The 22,606-nt window shown below is 47.2% G+C and overlaps 1 protein-coding gene and 1 pseudogene across 1 annotated transcript in view; one reads left to right on the top strand and one right to left on the bottom strand.

Annotated features, from left to right (window-relative positions):
- Positions 1-10,502, top strand: part of LOC125081766 (sodium/glucose cotransporter 1-like) — a 61,981-nt pseudogene extending 51,479 nt beyond the window's left edge.
- Positions 10,503-17,973: 7,471 nt separating this feature from the next.
- Positions 17,974-22,606, bottom strand: part of RSPH14 (radial spoke head 14 homolog) — a 76,454-nt gene continuing 71,821 nt past the window's right edge. The window contains exons 5-7 of the mRNA XM_047697373.1: positions 21,940-22,165; positions 20,046-20,182; positions 17,974-18,266 (exon numbers count right to left, since the gene is read on the bottom strand). Of these exons, the coding sequence (XP_047553329.1) occupies positions 18,028-18,266; positions 20,046-20,182; positions 21,940-22,165 (602 nt within the window). The 3' untranslated portion in view covers positions 17,974-18,027. The remainder of the gene's footprint in view (positions 18,267-20,045; positions 20,183-21,939; positions 22,166-22,606) is intronic.

Below are 22,606 nucleotides of genomic sequence, written 5' to 3'. Positions count from 1 at the left end.
TGGCTACTTGGAGTCTTTTGTCATTCCAAACAATTTTTAAGATTATTTTTTCTAAGTCTGTAAAAAATGCCATTGGATGGGGCGCCTGGGTGGCTCAGTGGGTTAAAGCCTCTGCCTTCAGCTCAGGTCATGATCCCAGGGTCCTGGGATCGAGCCCCGCATCAGGCTCTCTACTCAGCAGGGAGCCTGCTTCCTTCTCTCTCTCTGCCTGCCTCTCTGCCTGCTTGTGATCTCTGTCTGTCAAATTAAAAAAAAATTTTTTTTAAATGCCATTGGAATCTTGATAAGGAGTGCATTGAATCCATAGATGGCTTTGGGTAATATAGACATTTTCATAATATTGATTTGTCTAGTCCATGAACACAAGATATCCTTCTGTCTATTTGTGTCTTTTTCAATTTCTTTCAACAATGTTACAGTTTTCAGTGTAGAAATCTTACACCTACTTCTTTAAATTTATTCCTAAGTATTTTATTGTTTTTGATGCTATTGTAAATGGAATTATTTTCTTTATTTCTTTTTCAGGTGACTCACTGTTAGTGTATAGAAATATTACTGATTTTGTACACTACTGTATGTTGATTTTGTATCCTGAAACTTCATTGAAAAGAGACATCTTTAAAATAAGATTAAGGAAAGCTTACAGAAAACATGGTAAAATACATACCATGCCAATAGAAACATAGATGCAGAAATTTTAAACAAAATATTAGCAGGTCCAACAACATAGAAAAAGAAAAATACACCTTGACCATCTGGAGCTTATTCCAGAAATGCAAGAATAGATTTATTTTTATTCAAAAATCAATCAATGTACTTGACCACATTAACTGAAAACAGAAGAAAATCATAGAGTCACCACAACAGATGAATTTAGAATTTAGAAAGTCTAATACCTATTTATTTTCTTAAATCTTAGAAAATTTAAAAGATTTTCTTTTTTTTTTAAAGATTTTATTTATTTATTTGAGAGAGAGACAGTGAGAGAGAGCATGAGTGAGGAGTAGGTCAGAGAGAGAAGCAGACTCCCCGTGGAGCCGGGAGTCCGATGCGGGACTCGATTCCGGGACTTCAGGATCATGACCTGAGCCGAAGGCAGTTGTCCAACCAACTGAGCCACCCAGGCGTCCCAAAATATTTTCTTTATACTGGCTTTTAAATATATATACATATATATTTAAAAGCTTAGATGTATCATACTTAATGTTTACATTTTCCCTGAGATTGGGAACTAGACACATATGTCCACTATAACCACTTTTATTCAACGTTATGCTGGAGATGCTATTCTGCACAAAAGGTATGAAAAGGAGAAAAATGTCATGAGGATAGAAATAAAATTATCATAAAAGACTTTGTAGACAAACTGTTAAAATTTAAAAGTGAATTTAACAAGACTGTTACAAGGTAAAAGTACAAGAATCAATCATATTTTATATATTATCATTTATAATGTCATTGAACTATATCAGATACCTAGGAATAAATCTCACAAAAATGAGAAAATTGCTGAAAATTACAAAGCATTGATGAGAGAAATTAGTGAGACCTAAGTATATAAAGGAATATACCATAAGTATATAAAGGAATATATACCTAAGTATATAAGTAAGTATATACTTAGGAAAGTATATATACCTAAGTATATAAAGGAATATACTATATCGATCAGTTAGAAGTTTCAGTATTGACAAGATGTTCTCTCTATGTTATTCTATATATTCAGAGTAATGCCTGTCAGAATTGCAGTAGCTTTTTGTGTGTGTGTAAAAATTGACAAACCAGTTCTAAAATTAAGAGAGAAAATGCAAAGAGCAAAGAATAGCCAAAGGTGGGGGGGGAAGGAAAGGAAAGGAAAGGAAAGGAAAGGAAAGGAAAGGAAAGGAAAGGAAAGAAAGAAAAGAAAAGAAAAAAAAGAAAAGAAAAGAAAAAAGCCAAAGCAATTTTTCAAGATGAACAAAGCTGGAGGATTTGTTAAGCGATACCAATATCTATTGTGAAGTGATACTAATTAGATAGTATAGTTTTGGTACAAATATAGACAAATCAAAGGAAAAAAGTACAGAATACAGAAGGCCCATAGGTATATAGTCACCTGACTTATGGTAAAGATTTCAGTATAATGTAATAGGGAAAGTGATGGGGAGAAGGATTTTCAATAAATGGTCCTGGGTTATTTGGCTATTCATGGCAAAAAGAATGTTGACTCTTACCTCACAGCATACACAAAATCTGTATCTGTTGTATATCAGATTGTGAAAGATAAAATAATAAAGCCTTTTTAAGGATTTATTTATTTATCTATTTATTTGAGAAAGAGAGAACACATGTGAGTGGGGGAGGGGCAGAGGGAAAGAATCTCAAGGAGACTCCCCACCAAACAGGGAGCCAGATGTGGGTTTCGATCCCACAACCCTGAGATCATGACCTGAGCCAAAATCAAGAGTCAGCTGCTTAAACTACTGAGCCAGCCAGATGCCCCAAACAATAAAGCTTTTATAAGAAAAAAAGTGGTCAGCATGACAGTGGATTGCCAATCACACGTCATTTGCATCAGCTGTAGCTTTCTTAATATGGCTTAAATAAATTTTTGATTCACCTAGAATTATGGTCACATATCAGAATTAAACTTAATATGGCTTAAATAAATTTTTTATTAAATTTATTTTAATGTCCCTTTTTAAAATTAATTTATTTTTTTAAATGTCCCTTTTTAAAATTTATTTTTAATTTAAATTTAATTGATTAACATATGATGTATTATTGGTTTCAGAGGTAGAGGTCAGTGATTCAAAAGTCTTAATAACACTCAGTGCCCATTATATTATATTATATCATGTGACCTCCTTAATGTCCATCACCCATTTCCCCATCTTCCCACCTCCCTCCCTTCAGCAGCCATCAGCTTGTTTCCCATGATTAAGAGTCTCTTATGGTTTGTCTCCTTCTCTAGTTTTGTCTTGTTTTATTTTTTTCTCTCTTCCCCCATGATCCTCTCTTTGCTTCTTAAATTCCACATATCAGTGAGATCATATGATAACTGTCATTCTCTGATTGACTTACTTCACTTAACATAATACCCTCTAGTTCCATCCATGTTGTTGCAAATGGCAAGATTTCATTTTTTGTGGCTGACTAATATTCCATTGTATATATACCATATCACCTGTATATGTATATGTACATGTATATGTACCATATCACCTTTATCCATGAAATGTCCCTTTTTGTCTCTAATAATAGTACTTGTATTGAGGCTTATTTTGTTAATAATGTATCCCACCCTGGCTTTCCTATGTTTAGTGTTTGTAATATCTTTTACTTTTAACCTTTAAACATACTTAAAGTGAGTCCCTTGTAGACCACATCATAGTTGGATCTTGATTTTTTTTTCCTCTGACAATCTCTGCCTTTTAATTTAAGAGTTAAATTCATTTGTATTAATATCATCAATATGATTGGAAATGGTCTTTAATATTTGATTTTAATTTATTTTGGTTGCTCTAGGCATCATAATAGGCATGATTAACTTATCTTTTTCTACTTAGAGTTAATACTGTATTATTCTATGTAAAACATAAATGCCTTAGAATAGTATATTTTCTCCTTCCATCTTTTGTGTTATAGCTGTCATATATTTTATACCTTGTGCATATAAACCCCATAATACAGTGATAACAATACAATTTTTGCTGTAAAAAGATATGTAGCATTTTATATTTACCATATATTTTATCTTTTTGGTGCTCATCATTGCAACTTTTAGGTTCAAGTTTCCAATATGTGTCATTTCTCTTCACTCTGGAGAATTTTCTTCAGCGTGTCTTATAATTCAGGTCTGCTGGTAGGTTCTCTGTTTTTGGTTATTGAAAAAATGTTTTTATTTTGTCTTTATTTTTGAAGGATACTTTTGCTGGGTATAGAATTTTGGGTTGACACTATTTTTTCCTACCACCAGGGTCTTATTTTCCCCAAACATGCATAGTTCAGGGATCAGCCAAGGGCATAAGGAAAGTTTATGTACAGCTTGGATCTCCTTGCTCTGTGGCTCCCTCTTTTCTAGAATTTTTTCCCCCAACATTTCCAACCACTCTAAATTCCCAATCTCCATCTTCTAACACCTCTGCCTAGTAAGAGTGAGGCTCTATGCCTAACTTCTAGCCACCCACGCCATGCAGACTAGGGAGGGCCCTCAGAAGAAAAGCCGGGTAATGTAGATAGCACCCAATATGATTATATTCTTTTCAAGGATTAAATCCTCTTTCATTTCTGCCTGCTTTTGGCTCCCTTCAGTGTTGTTGTTTTATATTTGGCCCACAATTTGTCATTGTTATCTGTGGGAGAGTTAGTTCCAGGCCAATATCCCATCATTACTCAGGTGGGAATTCACATCCTGTGTCTTCTTTGACTATCAAGGAATTAGTCCTTTATAGCTTATCATTCACTCTAAATAATAATTTTTAAGCCCTTGTTGACACAGAACTAAGATTTATTCATCTTTGGGATGACATTTGGTCTAGTGTAATTTTATATATGAACACATAATTTTAAATCTTTTACTTAGCAAAAGCAATGAACATTTGGAGCTTGTACTCAGTTTTGTAAAATTTTCAGTAAAATTTAAATAAGTTTCTGAACTTGTTGAAATCTTCAAAATCATGTGCTGTACTAATCCGTCTAAAATTCCTTAAAACATGTTACCCTCAAGAAATTAATATTTTTCCATGTAATTTAAAGCATAACTGCCCAAACATAGCCTCCAAATGTGAAAATCTATCCATGATCCAGGAACACACAAATGGACACTTGGTTTTACTTGTTCAGAACTTAAAGGATTTTTATCTGAAGACTTATGTGGCTGTCTCCTCTGTCCCATACTTATGAATGGGCATCTGAATTTAACCTAAGTATAATTGAGCTAATAGCATGGCTTATAGATATTTTATTGGCGGGGGAGGGAGGGAAGATTATCAAATTGCTATTGACTATTGATTTAGTTTAGAGGTTTTTTGTTATAATATTATTTACTGTCACCATCATCTGGGTCTCTGTTATACAAACAGAATATAGTGAGCAAATGTTTGAATACACACATGCAGTTATGAGTTACCTGACCCCACCCATTGCTGCCATCTTCCTGCTTGCTTATTTTGCAAGAGGGTCACTGAACAAGTAGGTGTTGGCAGGGCCACTGCATGACACAGTGTGAGGGCTTGCCTTCATATCATAGTTGTTGTTGCAAGAGCTGCCCTAGAAGGGCCTTTTATGCTTCAAGAGTTCATACCACTGTATCATTTGCTTTTCAAGAAATTATTTCCTCCTGGGCAGATTTGGTCTGAATTCCTTCATGAGTGCAGGGAAAAGGCAAGCTCTGATTTGTTTTCCTCCCTTTGCAGTGTAATCCACTCAACTATGCCATAGATGATGCAGTGTGCATCCTTCTCCCTCACACACATCTGGGTGTAAGAAAATATTATTCTGCTGCCTCTGTACATGGATGTGTCATACTCAGAAATTTCATACTCATAGGGAGATGTACAGTCATGAACTCCTTTTGCCTTTCCTGCAGTGAAGACCATCTCTTCTAAGCATACTTGAAACTAAAGATCCCAGGGTGCCTGAGTGGCTCTGTAGATTAAACGTCTGCCTTCAGCTTGGGTCATGATCTCAATTTCCTGGGATGGAGTCCCGCATTGGGCTCCCTGCTCAGCAGGGAGTCTGTTTGAGATTCTCTCTCTCCCTCTGCCCCTCCCTCACTCATACTTTCTCTCTGTGTGTCTCAGAAATGAATGAATATAAATATTTTTTTAAATGAAAGATCCCAATTAATGATTCAATCATTTTATCCATAAGACTTCTTTTTTTTTTTAGAGAAAGGAAGGGGTTTGGGGAGGGGGCACAGAGAGAGGGAGAAAGAGAATCTTAAACAGGCCCCATACTTAGCACAGCACCCTACACAGGGCTCAATCTCACAACACTAAGATCATGACCTGAGCTGAAATCAAGAGTTGGACACTTAACAAACTGAGCCACCCAGGCATCCCATCCATAAGCCTGTGAAAGCATAATTTGTCAGAATATTTTCATTTGTTTTTTGAATCATAACCTGTTTCCCTTAACAGCACTGAGTAACTGGGCCTTGTACAAGCTCCTGAGCACAGTGTATGAGGTGCTACATGATTTGGCCCCTAACTTTTGGCCTTTGCCCTCTCCATGCACAGCCCTCAGGCCCCAGCCATTCTTAACCATCTGTAGTGCTGATTACCTAACTGCCCTGTGCCTTCTCTGGCCTCCCTTCACTTGCATAGACTGTTCACTTTGCCAAGAATATCTTTTTCCTCTTCCATCAGGCTGGTGCTCCCTATAGATCCGTCTCAGATATCCAGTCCTCCAGACCAACCTGCTAGTGCTCCCTGCTCTGCTCAGTTCAAGACTCAATTTAGCACCAAGAATGTGGGGGGAAGGTGGCTGGGCTCTGTAGATGCCCAAGCTGCTTCTCTCTGATCTGCTGGGAGGGGCAGGGGCAAGAGAGGCAGGTTGTCATGAGAATCTGCCTCCCATCAATGGCAACAACATTGAGTTATTGGAGCCTACTGCCAAGGAGAATTGGGCATCTGGTCAGCGATTCCCTGCTACTCCTGGTCCAAGGTTACAAGCACATTGCTGGTACCATCTTTGACCTAAAGAGTTTCTCCAGGCCCTCTCTCCCACTCTGCTTCAGATGGTGTGCTCATCTGGCTTTTGCTGCCCATCTGTTTCTAGATCTTCCCTTTCTACACATCTCCTTCAATAAATGGTTCCTGTGGATTCCCCACCTGGCTTTTGGTTTTAGGTCTTTCTCCAAGATGCTTGCCCATATACTGTATACTATCTATACTTGCCCATATACCGTATACTGTCTCCGCTGACATCTATCCCCATCTAAGTCAGGCTCCAGATACAGCTCCAGAGCCAAGGTGAAGTCCTTACTCTTAAAGAGTAGACAGTCTGGTTGGAGGAGACAGATGATACCCAATAAGCAGAGAAAGGTTTCTGATAGTGATGCAGTGTTGTTTAAAAGTTTAAAAAGGGTAGTGGAGGGTGACAAGGCAGGCTCTGGTGGCAAGGGCTATGCAAGGACCTTAGCCAAGGTGGTAGGAGAAGACTTCTAAGAAAATGACCTTGAATCTGAACCCTGAACGATGATCCAGCAATACCAAGATCTAGGCAGAGACCCAGAGAGGAAGGCAAGCACAAAGTCCTGTGCCAAGAGCAAAATGGGCAGATTCAACATGCAGGAGGAAGGTTGCACACAGTGGCTGAAGTGGAATGGCCAAGGGTATAGTGGCAGAGCCAGGTGAGGTCAACTGAGGGGCAGGATTGAGATTTGACTCTGACGGTGGGCCATGAGAAGCTTTGGGAGAGTTTAAGCAAAGCACTCACTAATACATTCTTTGAAGAGGTCCCTCTGGCTTCTGTGGGGACAGTGGGCAAGCAAGAGGCCAGATAGGAAGGCCAACTATGTAGGAGTAGATAGCAGTTCAGGATTGGGGTGGTAGCCATAGGGTAGTGGGATGCTGACACATTTTAAGAGGCAGAGCCAACAAGATTGGTGGGAGTGCCCAATGGAAAGAAAGGGGGCAGGGATGACTCCTGGGTTTTCAACCTGAGCAACCAGGGAGATAGAGGTGTCACCCACAGCCATGGGGGAAGACTGGGGTCCTTTTGGACACATAATGTTTGAGATACCTATTCATTATCTTACATAGAAGTGTTTCCAAAGTTTTTTAAGTTTTCTGATTGACCTTAGAGAGACTGCAGGTGTCTGGTGCTTACATTCTGCTTCCTTCCACAAGGTATTTAAAGCCTTTGCTGTGATGAGTTTAACTTCAGAACTCAACTAGTGGGCAAGTGAGGCTGAAGGTATGTCTCACCACCCATCTCCCTCCAGGTGACTCCCTTGGGGCTCCTCCTTTGACAGGGTGCCTTCAGGGGGTTGACCAGAGGACTTCTGATTGGCTTTTCTCCAATGTTCTCTAAGTTTGCCTACGGACCCTGGATCCCCCTACAGACCCCCCTGATTATCTGCAGTGTGCACTACCTCTACTTTGCTGTAATTCTCTTCGTAATTAGTCGTTTCACATTCTGGGGGATCTCCTTATTCACAGACCTGATTCCGGATAAACATGTAAGTGCTGCCCCAAGTATGTTCTGGGGTCAACCTTCAGTCCCAGCGTCCCAAGGAGCAGTAATTTGGCTCCACTAGTTTTGGAGACAGTGATTGAATTCCTGCATTCTTTTTGAAAGGGGAGGGCTGGGGGCTGGGAGTGGGGGATGGGTCAGAAATAGGCCCTGCCTCAAAAACAAAACTAAACTGAAAAGCTTTTCAACAATCCACCATTTAGAATGAGAAGTTTGGCTTTTAAAATGCAAATTTTCCTTAGAAGTGTTAAGTTCCCTAACCTCAGTATGAATTAATGTAATCAGGGCAGGCCCCCTGCCACCTACCCTCAGGGAATTAAGCCAGCAGGAGAGGGAGGGGACAGGAATATGGGCAGCGCCTGTGGCTGGCTCAGGGCTAGGTGACTCTCAGCCTCCTCTTGCGTGGCCATTCCAACCTCCTAGGAGGCAGGGATCAGTCACCCCAGTTGGAAGTCTGGACTCAGAGAAATTAAGTCTCTTGTCCAGGCAGGGCTGGGCCCCAACCTGGCTCCACTACATCACCTCCATAAGCATGACCAGCAGGCTTCGCACTACAGGGACTTGGCCAAGCCAGAAAGCCCCATAGCATCCAAAGTTTAGGGGGTAGCTCGGTAGGGAGATGGGTCTGTGAGATCTACATCCCTGTCTTGCAGCTTTTCCTGGGATCTGGGTAAAAGCTATAAACTTGGAAGACTACCTCCAGGTCCCCCCCCCCCGCGCCCCCAACCTTGAGCTTGCTCTCTGGCGACACTTCTTGCTCTGTAGTGTCTGTTTGATTCATTCCTCTCCTGTGCACAGAGCCCAGTTGGGAAAGGGATGGACCACATGGGGAAGACAGCCAGGATCGTCTGGGATGTGCATGCCCACTGCTCCGGTGACAGCAGGGAGACTTCCCTGGTCCCAGCACCTTGAAAAACTGGCAGTGGGTGGTGAACTTGATTTCCTGTTGCTTGGGGTCTTAGTTGTTTAGATGGTCTGCATTCTTTTCTCCTGTTCTCTTCCTCTCAACTTTTTAGTTGTGCCCACTTCTCAGGCAACCAAGTACTTGTTGAGTGTTTCCTATCTGCCTCCCAGTATGCCAGGTGCTCTGGAGTACAGAAAGCAGCTGCCAGAGGGGAGGGAGAGATGAACAGGAAAATTGGATCAGTGTCAGCAGGCCAGGCCCTCTCCTCACCGCCTACCAGAGAAGGCAGGACAGCAGGGATTGCACACAAAGCCAAGCTCTTCCAGCACACCCGGCAACCTCTTCCACAGGGACTGATAGTGTTGTTGGGAAGGCAAATGCATACATATGGCATCATCAGGAAGCAATTAAAGGCTAAACCCCGTCTCTGTCATTAGCACAACAGAATTTTAGTTCTGACGTTTTAGTCTGAGAGGTGGGGCTCCAAACAAGTCTTAAACTGGGCTGCCTGGGGAGGGGCCTGTCCAGCCCATTCATGTCCCTGCCATATGTTAGGTTTGGTGGTGCTGGGATTCAAAAACAACAAGGCTAATATAATGGATCAAAATCTATTACAGGATAGGTTTGGTGGAAATGTTCACTTGTTGACACTTCAGAAACAAGCAACAACAATTGGCTGGATTTGTTACTTCCCCAAGTTTCCATGTGAGTTTTCAGAAAAGGAACAAAATCACAGAGCAGAAGGGAGGGGAGCTGCCTAATGCATATGCAAATGCCTTGTTGAGTTTCAGCAACTCAGCTCAGGGCAGGCCAGGTAAACCAGGTAAAGCCTCTTCTGGACTGGGTTAGCGCTCAACTCTGACAGCTAGGAAGAGATTCTGGAAGGAAAGCTGCTCTCTGGTCTGCCCCATCCACTCATCTGGTCGGAGGGCCTCTTCCTCCACCCAAAGAAGCAGACCAGGGGGGATGGGCAGCTGCTCCCACCCTGAAGGGCAAGGTTCCTGGACTCTCTGAGCCCTGAGCACATTGCCTACCACCGCTTACTGTACAGCTGAAGGGCACAGGGCCAGGCGGGTTGTGTCACTCTGTGCCAAATCCACACAAGCACATGGTACCAGAGCCAGAATTGAAATCCAGGGTTCCTAAGTGCCACGCTTTTCCCCAGTCCATGTTCCTTCAGTCTCTTGTTGAAGTTGAACCACCAGGTCTCCTCTCAGTCCTTGGAGACCGTAGTGCCCAGCTGCTGGCCATGGCTGGGTCCTGTCTGTGTGACAGGGCCCTGGGTGGTAACATGGCCCTGCTCTCCCCCTAGCTCCACCAGCTCTTTTGGAGCTTACGAGACAGCCAAGAAGCAAGGGTAGATCTGGACGAAGAGATACAAGTGAAGAAACCTGCGCCCCAAGCGCCCCAAGCATAGCCAGGTGAGAAGAAAGAGCCAAATCCTGCAGGGAGTCCTGTTTAAAGTGTTCTAGGTAGGTGTGGCCCAAGCTGCCACTCTGGCACCCATGGTCTCCCCTTCCAGAAATGCTCTTCCAGGCAGAGGCCCCCTCTGGGGTGTCTGTTGAGGCTGAGATATCCCTAGACATCTGTGTGGAGCCTTCTGGGCGGGGGAGAAGCAGCAGATGCAGTGAGCCACCCGTAGAGGGGCAGGTAGGGGGAGCAGACAAGGGGTCTGGCTTGGGGCTTGGGCACAGGCACAAAGCAAAAGGCACTCCAGGAGATGAGGAGGAGCCAGCAGAGGGAAGACAAACACTGATGGGCAAAGAAAGATGAGGCCTTAGGACTGGCCACTGAATTAGCCACACAGAGATGGTGATGTACCTCAATAAGAGCAGTCTGGGGGAGAAGAAGGAGGGGGGCTCCAGGGAAGAAGTCTGAAGACAGAGTTCAGTCCCAGCAAGCAGAGGGAGAATGTTGCAGGGAGGAGCTCCAGAAGGCCCAGAGGAAGGTTTTCAGCAGATGGGGTCAGAAAGGAAGTGTTGGGGCCACCGGGTAGGGTGACCTGAGCTTCTTGCAGCCCTGACGCAAACAGGGATAAAGGCCTAATGAGATTAGTCCTGAGTCTCAGGCGGAGAGTGCCTGGGGAGGCTGTGAGTTTAGGGGAGGAGGCAATAATCTGGGGCCCCCTTCACCACTGCTAGGGAATTTTAGAGCCCAAAGAGGCCTTGGGCTCCCTCCTGCTATCTGTAGAGGAGGCCTTGGATAGGTGCAGAGCAAGGGAGTAAACTCTCCTGAGCATGGCTGATCCACACAGCTGGTGGATGCAAGGCTCCCTGGGAATTTTTCTTCTCTGAGTGGGGAAACGAGCCTACTGGGGGCCCACAGTGTGCCAGATGCTTGTCCTTGGTACCCCTCCCAGTTCCTCTTCTCCCTCCACAGTCGTGGGGGAATGATGATGATGATGATAATGACAGTGGCTAATATTTACTGCCCACTTGGGATGTGCCAGGCAGTGTCAAAATTATACCCCTGTGTGATAGGTACAATTAGTATCCCCATTTAGAGATGGAGAAACTGAAGCACTGAACAGTTAACTAACTTGCCCCAGGCTCCACAGATAACAAGGCAGTGGTGGAGCTGGGACTTGAACACAGCCAAGTCTGACTCTAAAATGTGTGCTCTTGGTCAATGGCCCTCCCACTCCCCATCATATAGCCTGGGGGCTGTCATCAAATGATCAGTTGCCTTTTAGATACAGCAGCCTCTTTGGGGTTGGCAGCTACATGATGATATGACATGGGTGTCCATGTTATATGGACTTCTCAGCACTGGCAGCAGAGATTGTATCCCTGACTTTGGGGTCCCCTGGCTGCAGCCACCCTCCCCTTGTAACAGAGGGTCCTCTGTCCCCAGCTGATGGGTTCCATCATCGCTGGTGCCGCCTCAGCCTTGGGACACAGCTGACATGGAAGCTGCCCAACAGAATGAGACAGAGAACACAGCTGGATGCCTGCTCTCAGACAGAAATGTGCTCATCTCGTCATCAAGGAGGAAACTGTTTCCAGGCAGCGGCGGCACCTACTGTGGTATGTGGGAGCTAGCCGTGGTGCTGACCTGAGCCTGAGCAGGCCCAAGGAGCAGACCGCCAGATCTGAACAGACAGACTTGAGCAAGCCCCAGAAGGTGTTTTCACTAATCTAAATAGAAACTTTCCTATAATTCCTAGACTTCCCTCCTTTGCCTCCTGGTAAACATCAGTGATTTCCCATTCAAGTGCCCAGAGTGCCTTATTTTGGGCCAGACTGCAAGACTGATACCTGCCTGAGGAAGACATTCCCTGAGAGCTTACCAAGGAGATCAGTGTCTGATTCCAGAAATCAGGGGATTTCTTCTGTCCTCTGGAGAGTAGTGACTGGGGAGGCAGATTCAGAGGAGCAGTCACTTGCTCTAGACCTATTCAGCTGTGTTCGGGCATGTGCCTAAGACAGAGAAGGGTGGTCACTCCAGGATCTGGGCCCGTTGAAGGCTCTACCAGTGGAAGGTGAGCATGACCCCAAGTAGTTCCCACCCCCACACATACCTTAGCCCCTTATCCCACCTCTCCCATGTCTCTGAGGATGGTGGTAGGTATTCTGTGGCGGGGGCTGAGGAGAGATCTTCATTTTGGAGTCTTTTGGTCTTTCTGTGGGACTGACCACTGAGATGCAACGCCATAGAAAGTCCTCCTTCTTGTGTCCTCCTGATGTTTGCCTGTTCCCTCTGTTCCAGACGTATTCAAGGAGGACCAGGGCTGCCTCTGGAAGGCCTGGGATGTGTTTTGTGGACTGGAGCCACAGCCAGGCCCCAAACTGGCCCCAAAAGAGGTAGCCAAGGAGAGTATGGGGTGTGCTGCCATATCTGAAAGGATAGAGCACATGTTGGAAGGGACAAAGTGCCATGATACATCTGAAAGGACAGAACACAAAGAGACAGAGTGCTGTGACACATCTAAAGGGACAGAACACAATGACATGTGGGTAGGGATAAGTACGCTGACATGTCAGAGATACCCTTCTGGAGAGAAATTGCAATGCCTGTGGGTTCCTCTCGATATCAGCTGAAGTCCTATTGCACATCTACTACTACTAAGGCAGCTGGGGCCCAGGGGCAACTGGTAAGAGCAGGCAAACCACACCCTCATCATCCAGTAAAAAAAGTCTTTCCTACCAGGAGACCAGTGGCTATGGGACCAAGGATTATACTAATGTAAACACTCCCTCAGTGTCACAAGTCAAGTGCCACCAGCTGCAGGGCATGTGTGCTGAGGGGACAGGGTGAAGTCCATTTGTGACTCCAGAGACTATGCAAATGAGAACATCTGTTCCTTTACGAAATGAGTCATTTTCTCCAAATGGCTCTACTGCATAAACACTGACTTTCACTTTAAATTTAATTTTGGCTTTTTATTTCTAGATATATTTGGGATTTTTGCTTGTGTTTACTTCACTGTAACCATTTCCTTCCTATACCCAGCCTCCATTTGCTTTGTGCTCTCCTCTTATTCAAAGGTATACCCTGCTGGCAAAGATCCCATGTAGTACAAGCCCCATCCCCACATGGGGTTCCCACCACAAGTGATATGCCCACTGCCAGTGACCTCCCACGCCAGCTGGAGCCAAGGCTTCCCATGGGTGGGACTTTAGCTCCTGCCTGGACCACTGATGGAGCTGAGGCAGTTTCTGCTCAGTGGAGCAGGCATCCAGCAATTCAGCACTATCTGGCTACAGACACACTGCACCCTTGAAAGACAGGTGGAGGGGAAACCTTCCTCCTTCCAGAGCTCTTTCCAGTCCCTCCCAGTCTGCCTGCAATTGGCATGTTATTGGGCATTGGGGCCAGGAGCTAGACTCCCTTAGCTGTCAAGTATAGGCCACTCCCAGGCTGTGTTTCTGCAAGGACTCCCTAAGCTGCTCCTTCCTCTTCCTTCTTCTCAAAAATAAACTATCTGTGTCTTTAGAAAAAGTTCCAGGTGCCTTGAAGTGATTTGGCAGAGGCCCATCCGGCATCACAAAAATCACATTCTGATGGCACATTCACATGCAGTCTCTCCTCCCTAGTTTATCCCTTCAACTGAGATTTTTGAGTGCCTACTATGTGCCAGCCACTGCAAGAAAACAGCTGCTAACAGAACATAGGCACCAAAGTGAAACACTAGCTGTGACGGCCAGCTTTTAATGCAGCCTGAGGTTTTGCTGCCTGGGGTAAGGGCACTATCACATTCAAGACACAGAATCACCCTTTGTGGAAGTACTAGAAATTAACCACATTTTACAGGGAAGGAAACAGACTCAGCAAGGAAATTAAGTACCCTGGGAATGGGCATAGGAACTGGAACAGCCCTGCCTGACATCAAGGCCACACACTGGCCCACCACGTGTTGTGCATACTTCAGGGAGGCCCACCTAGTCTGAGTCAGAGAAGGCCTCTTATGACCAAAGAAGGAGGTCAGTTAGCTGGACAACAGAAGGGACAACATGCAGAAAGACATGAGGCTAGAGTACATAGCATGTTTGAGGATGCCAAGACATGATTTATGCGTAGAAGAACCATGGGAGATGGGGAGGCAAGGTGGACAGGAGCCTGACTTGCCTTATATAATTTGGGATCCTAAGTCCCTGGGAGCTTCAGTGGGGAAGTGACAGGATCAGATTTGCTCTGCTACTGCTGAAATGATGAAAAGGAGGCAGGAACACCCACCAGGAGACTGTTTAGAACAATCCAGGCAAGTTAGTGTCAGAGAGGAAATGGCATCAAGAGAAGCCAGCAATTAGAAGTAATAGAACTTGACTGATTAAGGGAGAGGCCAGCAATTAGAAGTAATAGAACTTGATTTGTGGAGGGAGAGGCCAGAATGACTCTCTGAGTTAAGCATGTGGGCAAAGGGTACACCAATTCTAAAGACAGGCCACACTGGAAAATGAGCAGATGTGGGAGAAAAGTTGAGCACCACTTGGAACATGTTGAGTTTGAGATGCAAGAAGATACTTACTGTCATCTTGACAATTTTACATCTTCTGATCCGTGAACATGTTATGTCTTTTCATTTATTTAGATCTTTCTTTCAACAATGTTTTGTTTTCAGTGCCCAAATTTTGCACTTCTCTTTTTAAATTTATTCCTAGGTATTTTATTCTTTTCAATGCGATTGTAAATGGAGTTGTTTTCTTTTTTTTTTAACATTTTATTTATTTCATTGACAGACAGAGATCACAAGTAGGCAGAGAGGCAGGCAGAGAGAGAGAGGGAAGCAGGCTCTCCACTGAGCAGAGAGCCTGATGCGGGGCTTGATCCCAGGACCCTGGGATCATGACCTGAGCTGAAGGCAGAGGCTTAACCCACTGAGCCACCCAGGCGCCCCAGTGGAGTTGTTTTCTTTGTCAACTTTGCTAAGGTTGTTGACTAGTTCTAACAGCTTTTAAGTGTATACCTTGGAATTTTCCATATATAAGTTCCCATCATCTGCAAAAATAGATAGCTTACTTTTTTCCTTCCAATCTGGATGCCTTTGACTTCATTTTCTTGCCTAATTGCTTTGGCTAGAACCCTCAGTACAATGTTGAATTGAAGTAGTGAGAGCAGACATTCTTGTTTTGTTTCTGATCTTCAAGGGACTGCATCCAGTCTCTCACCATTGAGAATGATGGTTAGCTATGACTTTTTGCAAAAGTTACCCCGTATTGGATTTTTTGGATTTTCTTTTTTTTTAAAGAAATGGATATCAGATTTCATCAAATGCTTTTTCTGCATCTATTAAGATGATCATGTGATTTCTATCCTTTATTGTATGTGTATATATATTACATTGATTCAGTTTCAAATGTTAAACCAACCTTGCATTCCTGGAATAAATTCCTTTGGTCATGGAATATAATGCTCTTTTTCTTTTTTTAAGATTTTATTTATTTGACAGGGAGAGACAGCAAGAGAGGGAATACAAGCAGGGGGAGAGGGAGAAGGAAAAGGAGGCTTCCCACCAAGCAAGGATCCTGATGCAGGGCTTGATCCCAGGACCCTGATATCACAACCTGAGCCAAAAGCATATGCTTAACGACTGAGCCACCCAGAGGCCCCAGTATAATGCTTTTTAAATGTGGCTGTATTTGGTTTGATGATATTTGATTGAGATTTTATGTCTCTATTCATAAAGGATATTGGTCTATAGTTCTCTTATGATGTCTTTGTCTGGCTTGGGTATCAACTAATTTTGGGTAAAGTTCACCTCAGAATAAGTTGGGAAGTGTCCCATCCCCTTCTATTTTTTAGAAGAGTTTGTGAAGTATTCTTATTAATTATTGCCTAGAGAAATTTAAGGGTAGACATTAAGTTGTATAGAAGGATCCAGAACTCAGGAGAGAGGCTGGGGCTACAGACCCAGATTTGGGAGAGACAAAGCAGTGGGCAGGCCTAGTTAAGAAGGGAACCTGGTAGAGGGGGCCCACAGCCAGGCAGGTGAGATTGTATGGAGAACAGGAGGAGAGAGGGCCTAGACAGAGCTGTGAGAAACATGAACACTACTGGTCATGTGGAGAAAGAGGGTTTTACAAAGGAGACCAAAGAGAGTACAGCCAGAGCCTTGGAAGGAGGCCCAAAATAGCTGCTATAGGAAGGGAACATCCATACCTGGGCCACAGCATGGGTCAAGCACAAAGAGCACAGGATCTTGGTAGCAAGATGGTCAGTAACCTTGGCCAGTGGCCTTGGCCAGAGCCCTTCAGTGAAGCAGTAGAGGGGAACCAGCATGCGATGTGTTGAAGTGAGATGGGGACCCGAGGAAGTAGAGGTCTTCAAGCACCTGTTTTACTGAAGGAGAAAAGGTTTCCTCTTTGGGAGCCTACTTTGAGAATATTCCCTTGAAATACCAGCTGGGCTCAGCAGCCAGTCCCCTTGGGCTAATCCTCTAATTCCAGCGACGCAAACTTCTCTGTTTCTTCTAGGAAAGTGAAGGCCCCAGTCAATAAAAGAACTATAAGAAGGTGCTCGCTTGAGGGTTCTGGTTCTCCTGATGTTTATTCTGGAAGGACTGGGAATCCCATAAGCCTGGGATGCTCTGTCCCATAGGAAATATGGCTGCCGGTTGGTGCTATGAGAAAAACCTTGTTTGAGGCAGGGAGCCTCAAAAACCTCCCTTGAAGCTGAGCTCCCCTCCTGCAGCTTCTCCAATAGGAGTCAGAACTGGTTTAAGAACTATCATCCTGCCAGACCAGGCAGGGAAGTTAAATGTTAAATGGGTGGTTAAATGTTACCCAGGCCTCCTACCCTCTGCAGTCTGGCTTCTCCTCCAGTGCCTTCAAGCTCTCCAGCCTCCTTTGCTAGTTTCATCTGGGGAACAAGAGAGGCAGGTGGAGGCTCAGGTGGAAGGCTGGCAAGAGGGCTGCCAAGGGGCTAGGGAGTGGTTGGCTTCAGGCCAGCTGGGAGCTTGTCCTTATGACATCTTTGTGCTGCCGGGAAGATCCCTGTCCTGGGCACGCATGCCTAGGGGGCCTCATACAACTCACACTCCTCCTGAAATTGCCCACATGAGCTGGCACTTCAACCTTCCCTCCTGAGGGGCGGGGGCAGAACTGGCTAAGCCGTGCAGTGCCCAACCACACCCAAGGGCCTGGTCGCTCAAGTATCTAAAGCTTGGATGGGCCAGATCCAGCTGTGTTCCTTCCCCCAATATAACTCCTAGTTCCTCCTTGTACCTGGAAGGCCCAGCCCTGCTCTCTACCTTCTGAGGGGACTCTTGGATGCAACAGAGAGCTGGTATGCCATCCTTCCACCCCTGGGCCTTGGACTTAGCCCATGCCTTCTCGCCTGGCCACCATGACCCAGTCTTTCGGGGCCGGGTATTTCCACTTTGTAGGAGAAAGGGAAGATGTGGCCACACTCTAGGACCATAAAGTGCCATTCACACCCAATATAAAGAGATTCAGCCCATTTATTCAGGCAAGCAGCTTATCAGGTCTGGCCCAGCAAGTGGCTCAGGGTTTCCACTCAATGACTTTGATGGCGATCTGGGCTGCCCGCCGCACTGCCTCACTGGGGTCCTCCTCGAGGGTGCGGAAGATGGGCACATGAGACTGCAGGAACTTGCGGCCCTCAGGAGCTTCAGCCAGCATGGTGAGGGCCTTGGTGGCATTCAAACGTGCCTTGCTCAAGGGTGAGGACAGCAGGTTCAGGAGCGGGTGGATGGCTTCTGTGTCCAGGGCAGCATACTTTCCTGTGGGCCACCAACACCAGGCATTCCTCAGGGGGCCATCCTGTTCCACCTCTTCCCACCCCAGCCCAACTCTGGCCTCTGGCCTGTGCAGCCTCGGGGGAGGTACCTTCCCTCACTCCAGTGCAGGCCGTGGCACCTTCCTCTGCCTCCAGTCTTGGCCTCCTCATTCCTGCCCCTCAACTGGCTTCTCCCCACCCACCCTGATGCCTGTCCTGCAATCCAGCTCTCTAAGGCAGCACAAAAATTAAAATCCAATTGTTTGTTTATGTGGCAAGTATTTCTTGAGCACCTACTCTGCTCCAGGCACAAAAACTCACAGAGTTCTTTCCCTCCTGGTACTTACAGTCTAGTGGAGGATGCAGACATTAATCTGTAAAGGAGACACCCCTCCTGAACCATCGACATCTTTCTGCTGTCTTGGCCTGCTAAAAGGCCAGGTAGTTGCCCCCTACCCCCCGGCTTCCTGCCGTGCTCAGTGTACTATTCTCTGTGTGCTAGAACCTGCACAGCCACCCTCGGCCCTGCTGACTTCCACTGTCCCTTAAGTCAATACCCACGCCCCTCCCAGAGGAGGCTTGGCCCCTATCCTGTGCCTGCTGCATGCTATGCTTCTCCTCTAGGTCATCAACCCTCTGCCACTCCCCCCAAACTGTTTGCAGGAGGCTGAGATCCAGGGTCTAGGTCCCTACCACCCAGCACAGGGCCTGGCACATGGCAGGGGCTAGGGGCCCTTGGCTGGAGTGCCAGCTCAGTGAAAAGTGGCTTCACATCCCCAATTTCCAGGTGTTGCCTGGGCCCACAGGGAGCTCTGGTCCACCAAGAGCTCCCACAGGAAGCCCAAGCAAGACACTACACTGAAGACGCCCCACCAGAGGGATATACACACAAGGGGAGTCCCTGCCTTGGTAGTCAGTGTCTTCACTGCACAGTTGGAAGGGGGCTGTGGCTCTGGGGAAGTCCCCAACCTCTCCTCCTCTGGTACGTCTCAAATTCCACCATTAGCATCAAGTGGGGAATGGCTGAGAGCCCCAGTTCTGGGGGAGATTTGCTGCATGCTAATTGAGAATCAGAGACCCAGTCAGTCCTCCATGGAACAGCAAGAAAGCACAGGGCACAGGGCTGGTGTGGGCAATTGTATGCATGGGGAAAGACCGAGAGCTTTCAGCAGTCACGTGGGATGACCCACCCTGGCCTCCAAGTGGGGAAACCAACCCCAGTTGCTCCTGTGGCCAGGATTGGATGACTTAGCATGGAAGCCTGTCTGGTGGGGGGCAGGGGGAGTCCCCAGGTGGGAGAGGTAATTTCATACTCTTATTTGCTCCTCACCCCTACCCATTGAAAAAAAAGTAATTTTGATCAAAAAACAACATGGAAGCTAGGGCTCCAATGTTTGTTTAGGCCTTAGGATAACCAAATCAAGGATGGCAAACTACATAATTCATCCCAGAATTGAGGCATACAAGGGGCCTGGGTTGGAGGCAGGAATTCCAGGCCCAGGGAATAGCCTGGTAGGAGGGGACAGAGGTCCTAATGGGAGTGACCAGGGAGGGCCACAGGTAGGTGACCCACTGAGGCCAGGAAGAAGAGGGAGGGTGGAGCCTTGGCCCAAAAGTGAAAGACTTCAACAATAGACCAGGGAAAGTATTTTGGTAAGGCAGGGAGAGGGCATTACCGGGATGCTAAGCACAAAATGAGAGTTCTGGAAAACTCGCAGGGGCAGCCAGCATGCTGGAGGCTGCAGTGACCCCCTTGCACAGGCAATGCAGCTGGCCACCTCACCTTGGGTGGTGACCATGGCATACATGAGGGCCCCAGCAGCATTGGCCTGCACCTCCTCCACATTGTCCTTCAGCAAGTGCACCAGGATGGGGATGACGTCATGCTGCCACACCTGGTTCTTGCCGTCCAGAGGAATGCTGGGTCAGAGAGGGGACAGCTGTGTGATTTCACTTGACAAAGAGGAGGGGGCTGGGGAGCCTAGGACCACCCCAGGGGACAGCAGGAGAGCTTGTGTTGGGACCACCCCTGGGGGACCGGGCCTGGCCAGGGGGTACCAGGGTGCAAGTGCTGGTGTGACGTTTGGATCTTCCCCCCATGCTGGGACAACCTGGGAGCACAGCCTGCGGCCACCGAAGGCCAAGCTGCAGAGGAGCCAGGGGGTGACGGAGACTGGCCCTAAGGTATCCCATGAAGAAGAAATCAGACGTGTTTCCCCCGGCCCTAAGATGGGGAGCAGCAGGACCCAGGGACACTCATTTTGACTCCATGCAGGAGCCAAAGCTGCCAGAGATGGGCTAAGGCACGGAAGTGGCGAGCTGCCAGGGAGACACCCGTGCAGAGCCACCCTCAGGGGAGAGGACGCTGTAAGTCACTTCTAATCCTGGCACTGTATGATGCTGTGAAAATGAATGTGCTGGGCTACCCACGGGCTCCCTTTGGGAACCTGATCAAAGATGTAGAGTCTTGGGCTCCGCCAGCAGGGATTCCGTGTGTTCGTTCATTCCCGTGGCCAGGGCTGACAAGCACCTTGGCGGGACCTGGTCCAGGACACGGAGACAAGAGCACAACTGACCGTGGGGCTGGATGATTCTTTGTGGTTCTGGCTGTCCCATGTGTTGTGGGATGCTGACCAGCATCCCCAGCTTCCCCCAACTCGATGCCAGGAGCGTCCTTCTCCCTCAAGTTAGAACAACCAGAAATGTCTCCAGACAGTGCTGCCTGTCTCCCAGGGGACCAAAGCTCCTCTGTTTCAAAGCCCTGCTCTCCACCAGCAACCAGAGCAAAGCCCTGTCTTCAGGAGCTCCCCTGAGGGGTGACATACGAAAAGGAGGGCATGGTGAAAGACACAGGCAGGCCTGGTGGAGGTCACCACTTTCTAGAGCAGGTAGGGTCCTCAGAGGCTTCACTGCAAGACCTCTGAGCGAAGTCCAGATGGTGATCGATCTGGGATGGGGCTCCGGAAATCTCCACGTTCACAAGCTCCCCAGGGTCTGGATCGGGGGCCAGACCTGCCAAAAAGCTGGCTCAGGTCTCTAGAAAGAATGCCAGCTGGACGGACAGTCAGGGCTAGGGGAGGAACAAGGTGCCAGGATGTAGGCAGTGGCCATATCTAAGATATAGACTTGGGGGGATGAGGGACCTCTGCCCTCGGAAAACATCTCTGTTTGGGATCACATATGTCCTCCCTGCCCCCCATCGCTCCCTGCTCTGAGGCGTTGTGTTCCCTCAGTTTCCAGGCCAGGATTTAGACTCTGATCCCATGTGACCCTGGGTCACCAACGGCTGGACACTTGTGCCCTCCATGTCCTTACCTATAAAAGGTAATCACCCCCTTTGCAAGAGAACCGCTTATAGATAATGCCTGGCGTCTATAGACAACTTAGTAACTTCGAGCATCACCACACTTCTGTGCTTGCCTTCCTCACAAGGAGGGGGGACAAACCATCTTGCTTTGCCCAGGACTGGGGCCTTCTTCTGGGGATATGGAACCGTGAGTGGTAAGCTCACAGGCCAATAGGACAGTGCTCCTACCCCAGGGGACAGGGAGCTCTGGGGCAGGCTGGCTTCCTGGGGGGCCGGGAGGCAGCTCAGGTGCCTTCTCTGAGCCTAAGCAGAAGGCTCCAGGCTGGCAGCCCCTGCCCTCCCCACTCCATCCACGTGGGCCCAGGCTCACCTGACTGCAATGAGCGTGCGGGCAGCTTTGCTGCGAATGTTGTTGTTGGCACTGAGGAGCTTCTGCTTCAGGAAGGGCACCACACTGCTACTCAGCGCCTCGGTGGCATCCACCATCAGGCAGGCGGCCAGTGTGTCCAGGAGGAGCCCTTGGATCTCTTCCTCCTCCCTCTGCAGCTTCCACACCAGGGACGGGATCAGGCCACTGTTGACAATGCCCTGGGCTCCTACAGGATGGGAAAGGGCACTGAGGCTGGGCCAGTCACCCCGACCCATTCTGGGCAGCAAGAGGGGGAAGGCGAGGCCTGCAGAGCTGGTAGGGGAGAGGAGATTCGCAAATGCCCCTGGCTGCCAGACCCCTGAGCAGCTAGCAGGAGTCTGGGGATGACAAGCTAGGGTGGAAACCACACAGCCCTGGAGGACCCCCAAAGGTGCCGTCCTTTGGTCACCTGTAACTGGGCAGGGGTGGGGGGGAGCATCAGCCTTCAACAGGTGCTCAGGAGCCTGAGAAGCAGCAGCCATCCCTGCAGGGCCTAGGCATAGGAGGAACTACCTTGCACAAGAAGGAAGGTGGGGGGAACAGCCAACCGCCTCCTTCCTACCCACATCTCTAAGCCACTAGAAACCCCAGACCAATCTGGCTAGCCCTTGGGGAAAGGAAAAAGCTT

This window comes from Lutra lutra, chromosome 12 (assembly GCF_902655055.1).
Source record: "Lutra lutra chromosome 12, mLutLut1.2, whole genome shotgun sequence".
Lineage (NCBI taxonomy): Eukaryota > Metazoa > Chordata > Mammalia > Carnivora > Mustelidae > Lutra > Lutra lutra.
The sequence above is the reverse complement of the archived record's forward strand: the minus strand, read 5'-3'. Positions and strand labels throughout refer to the sequence as shown.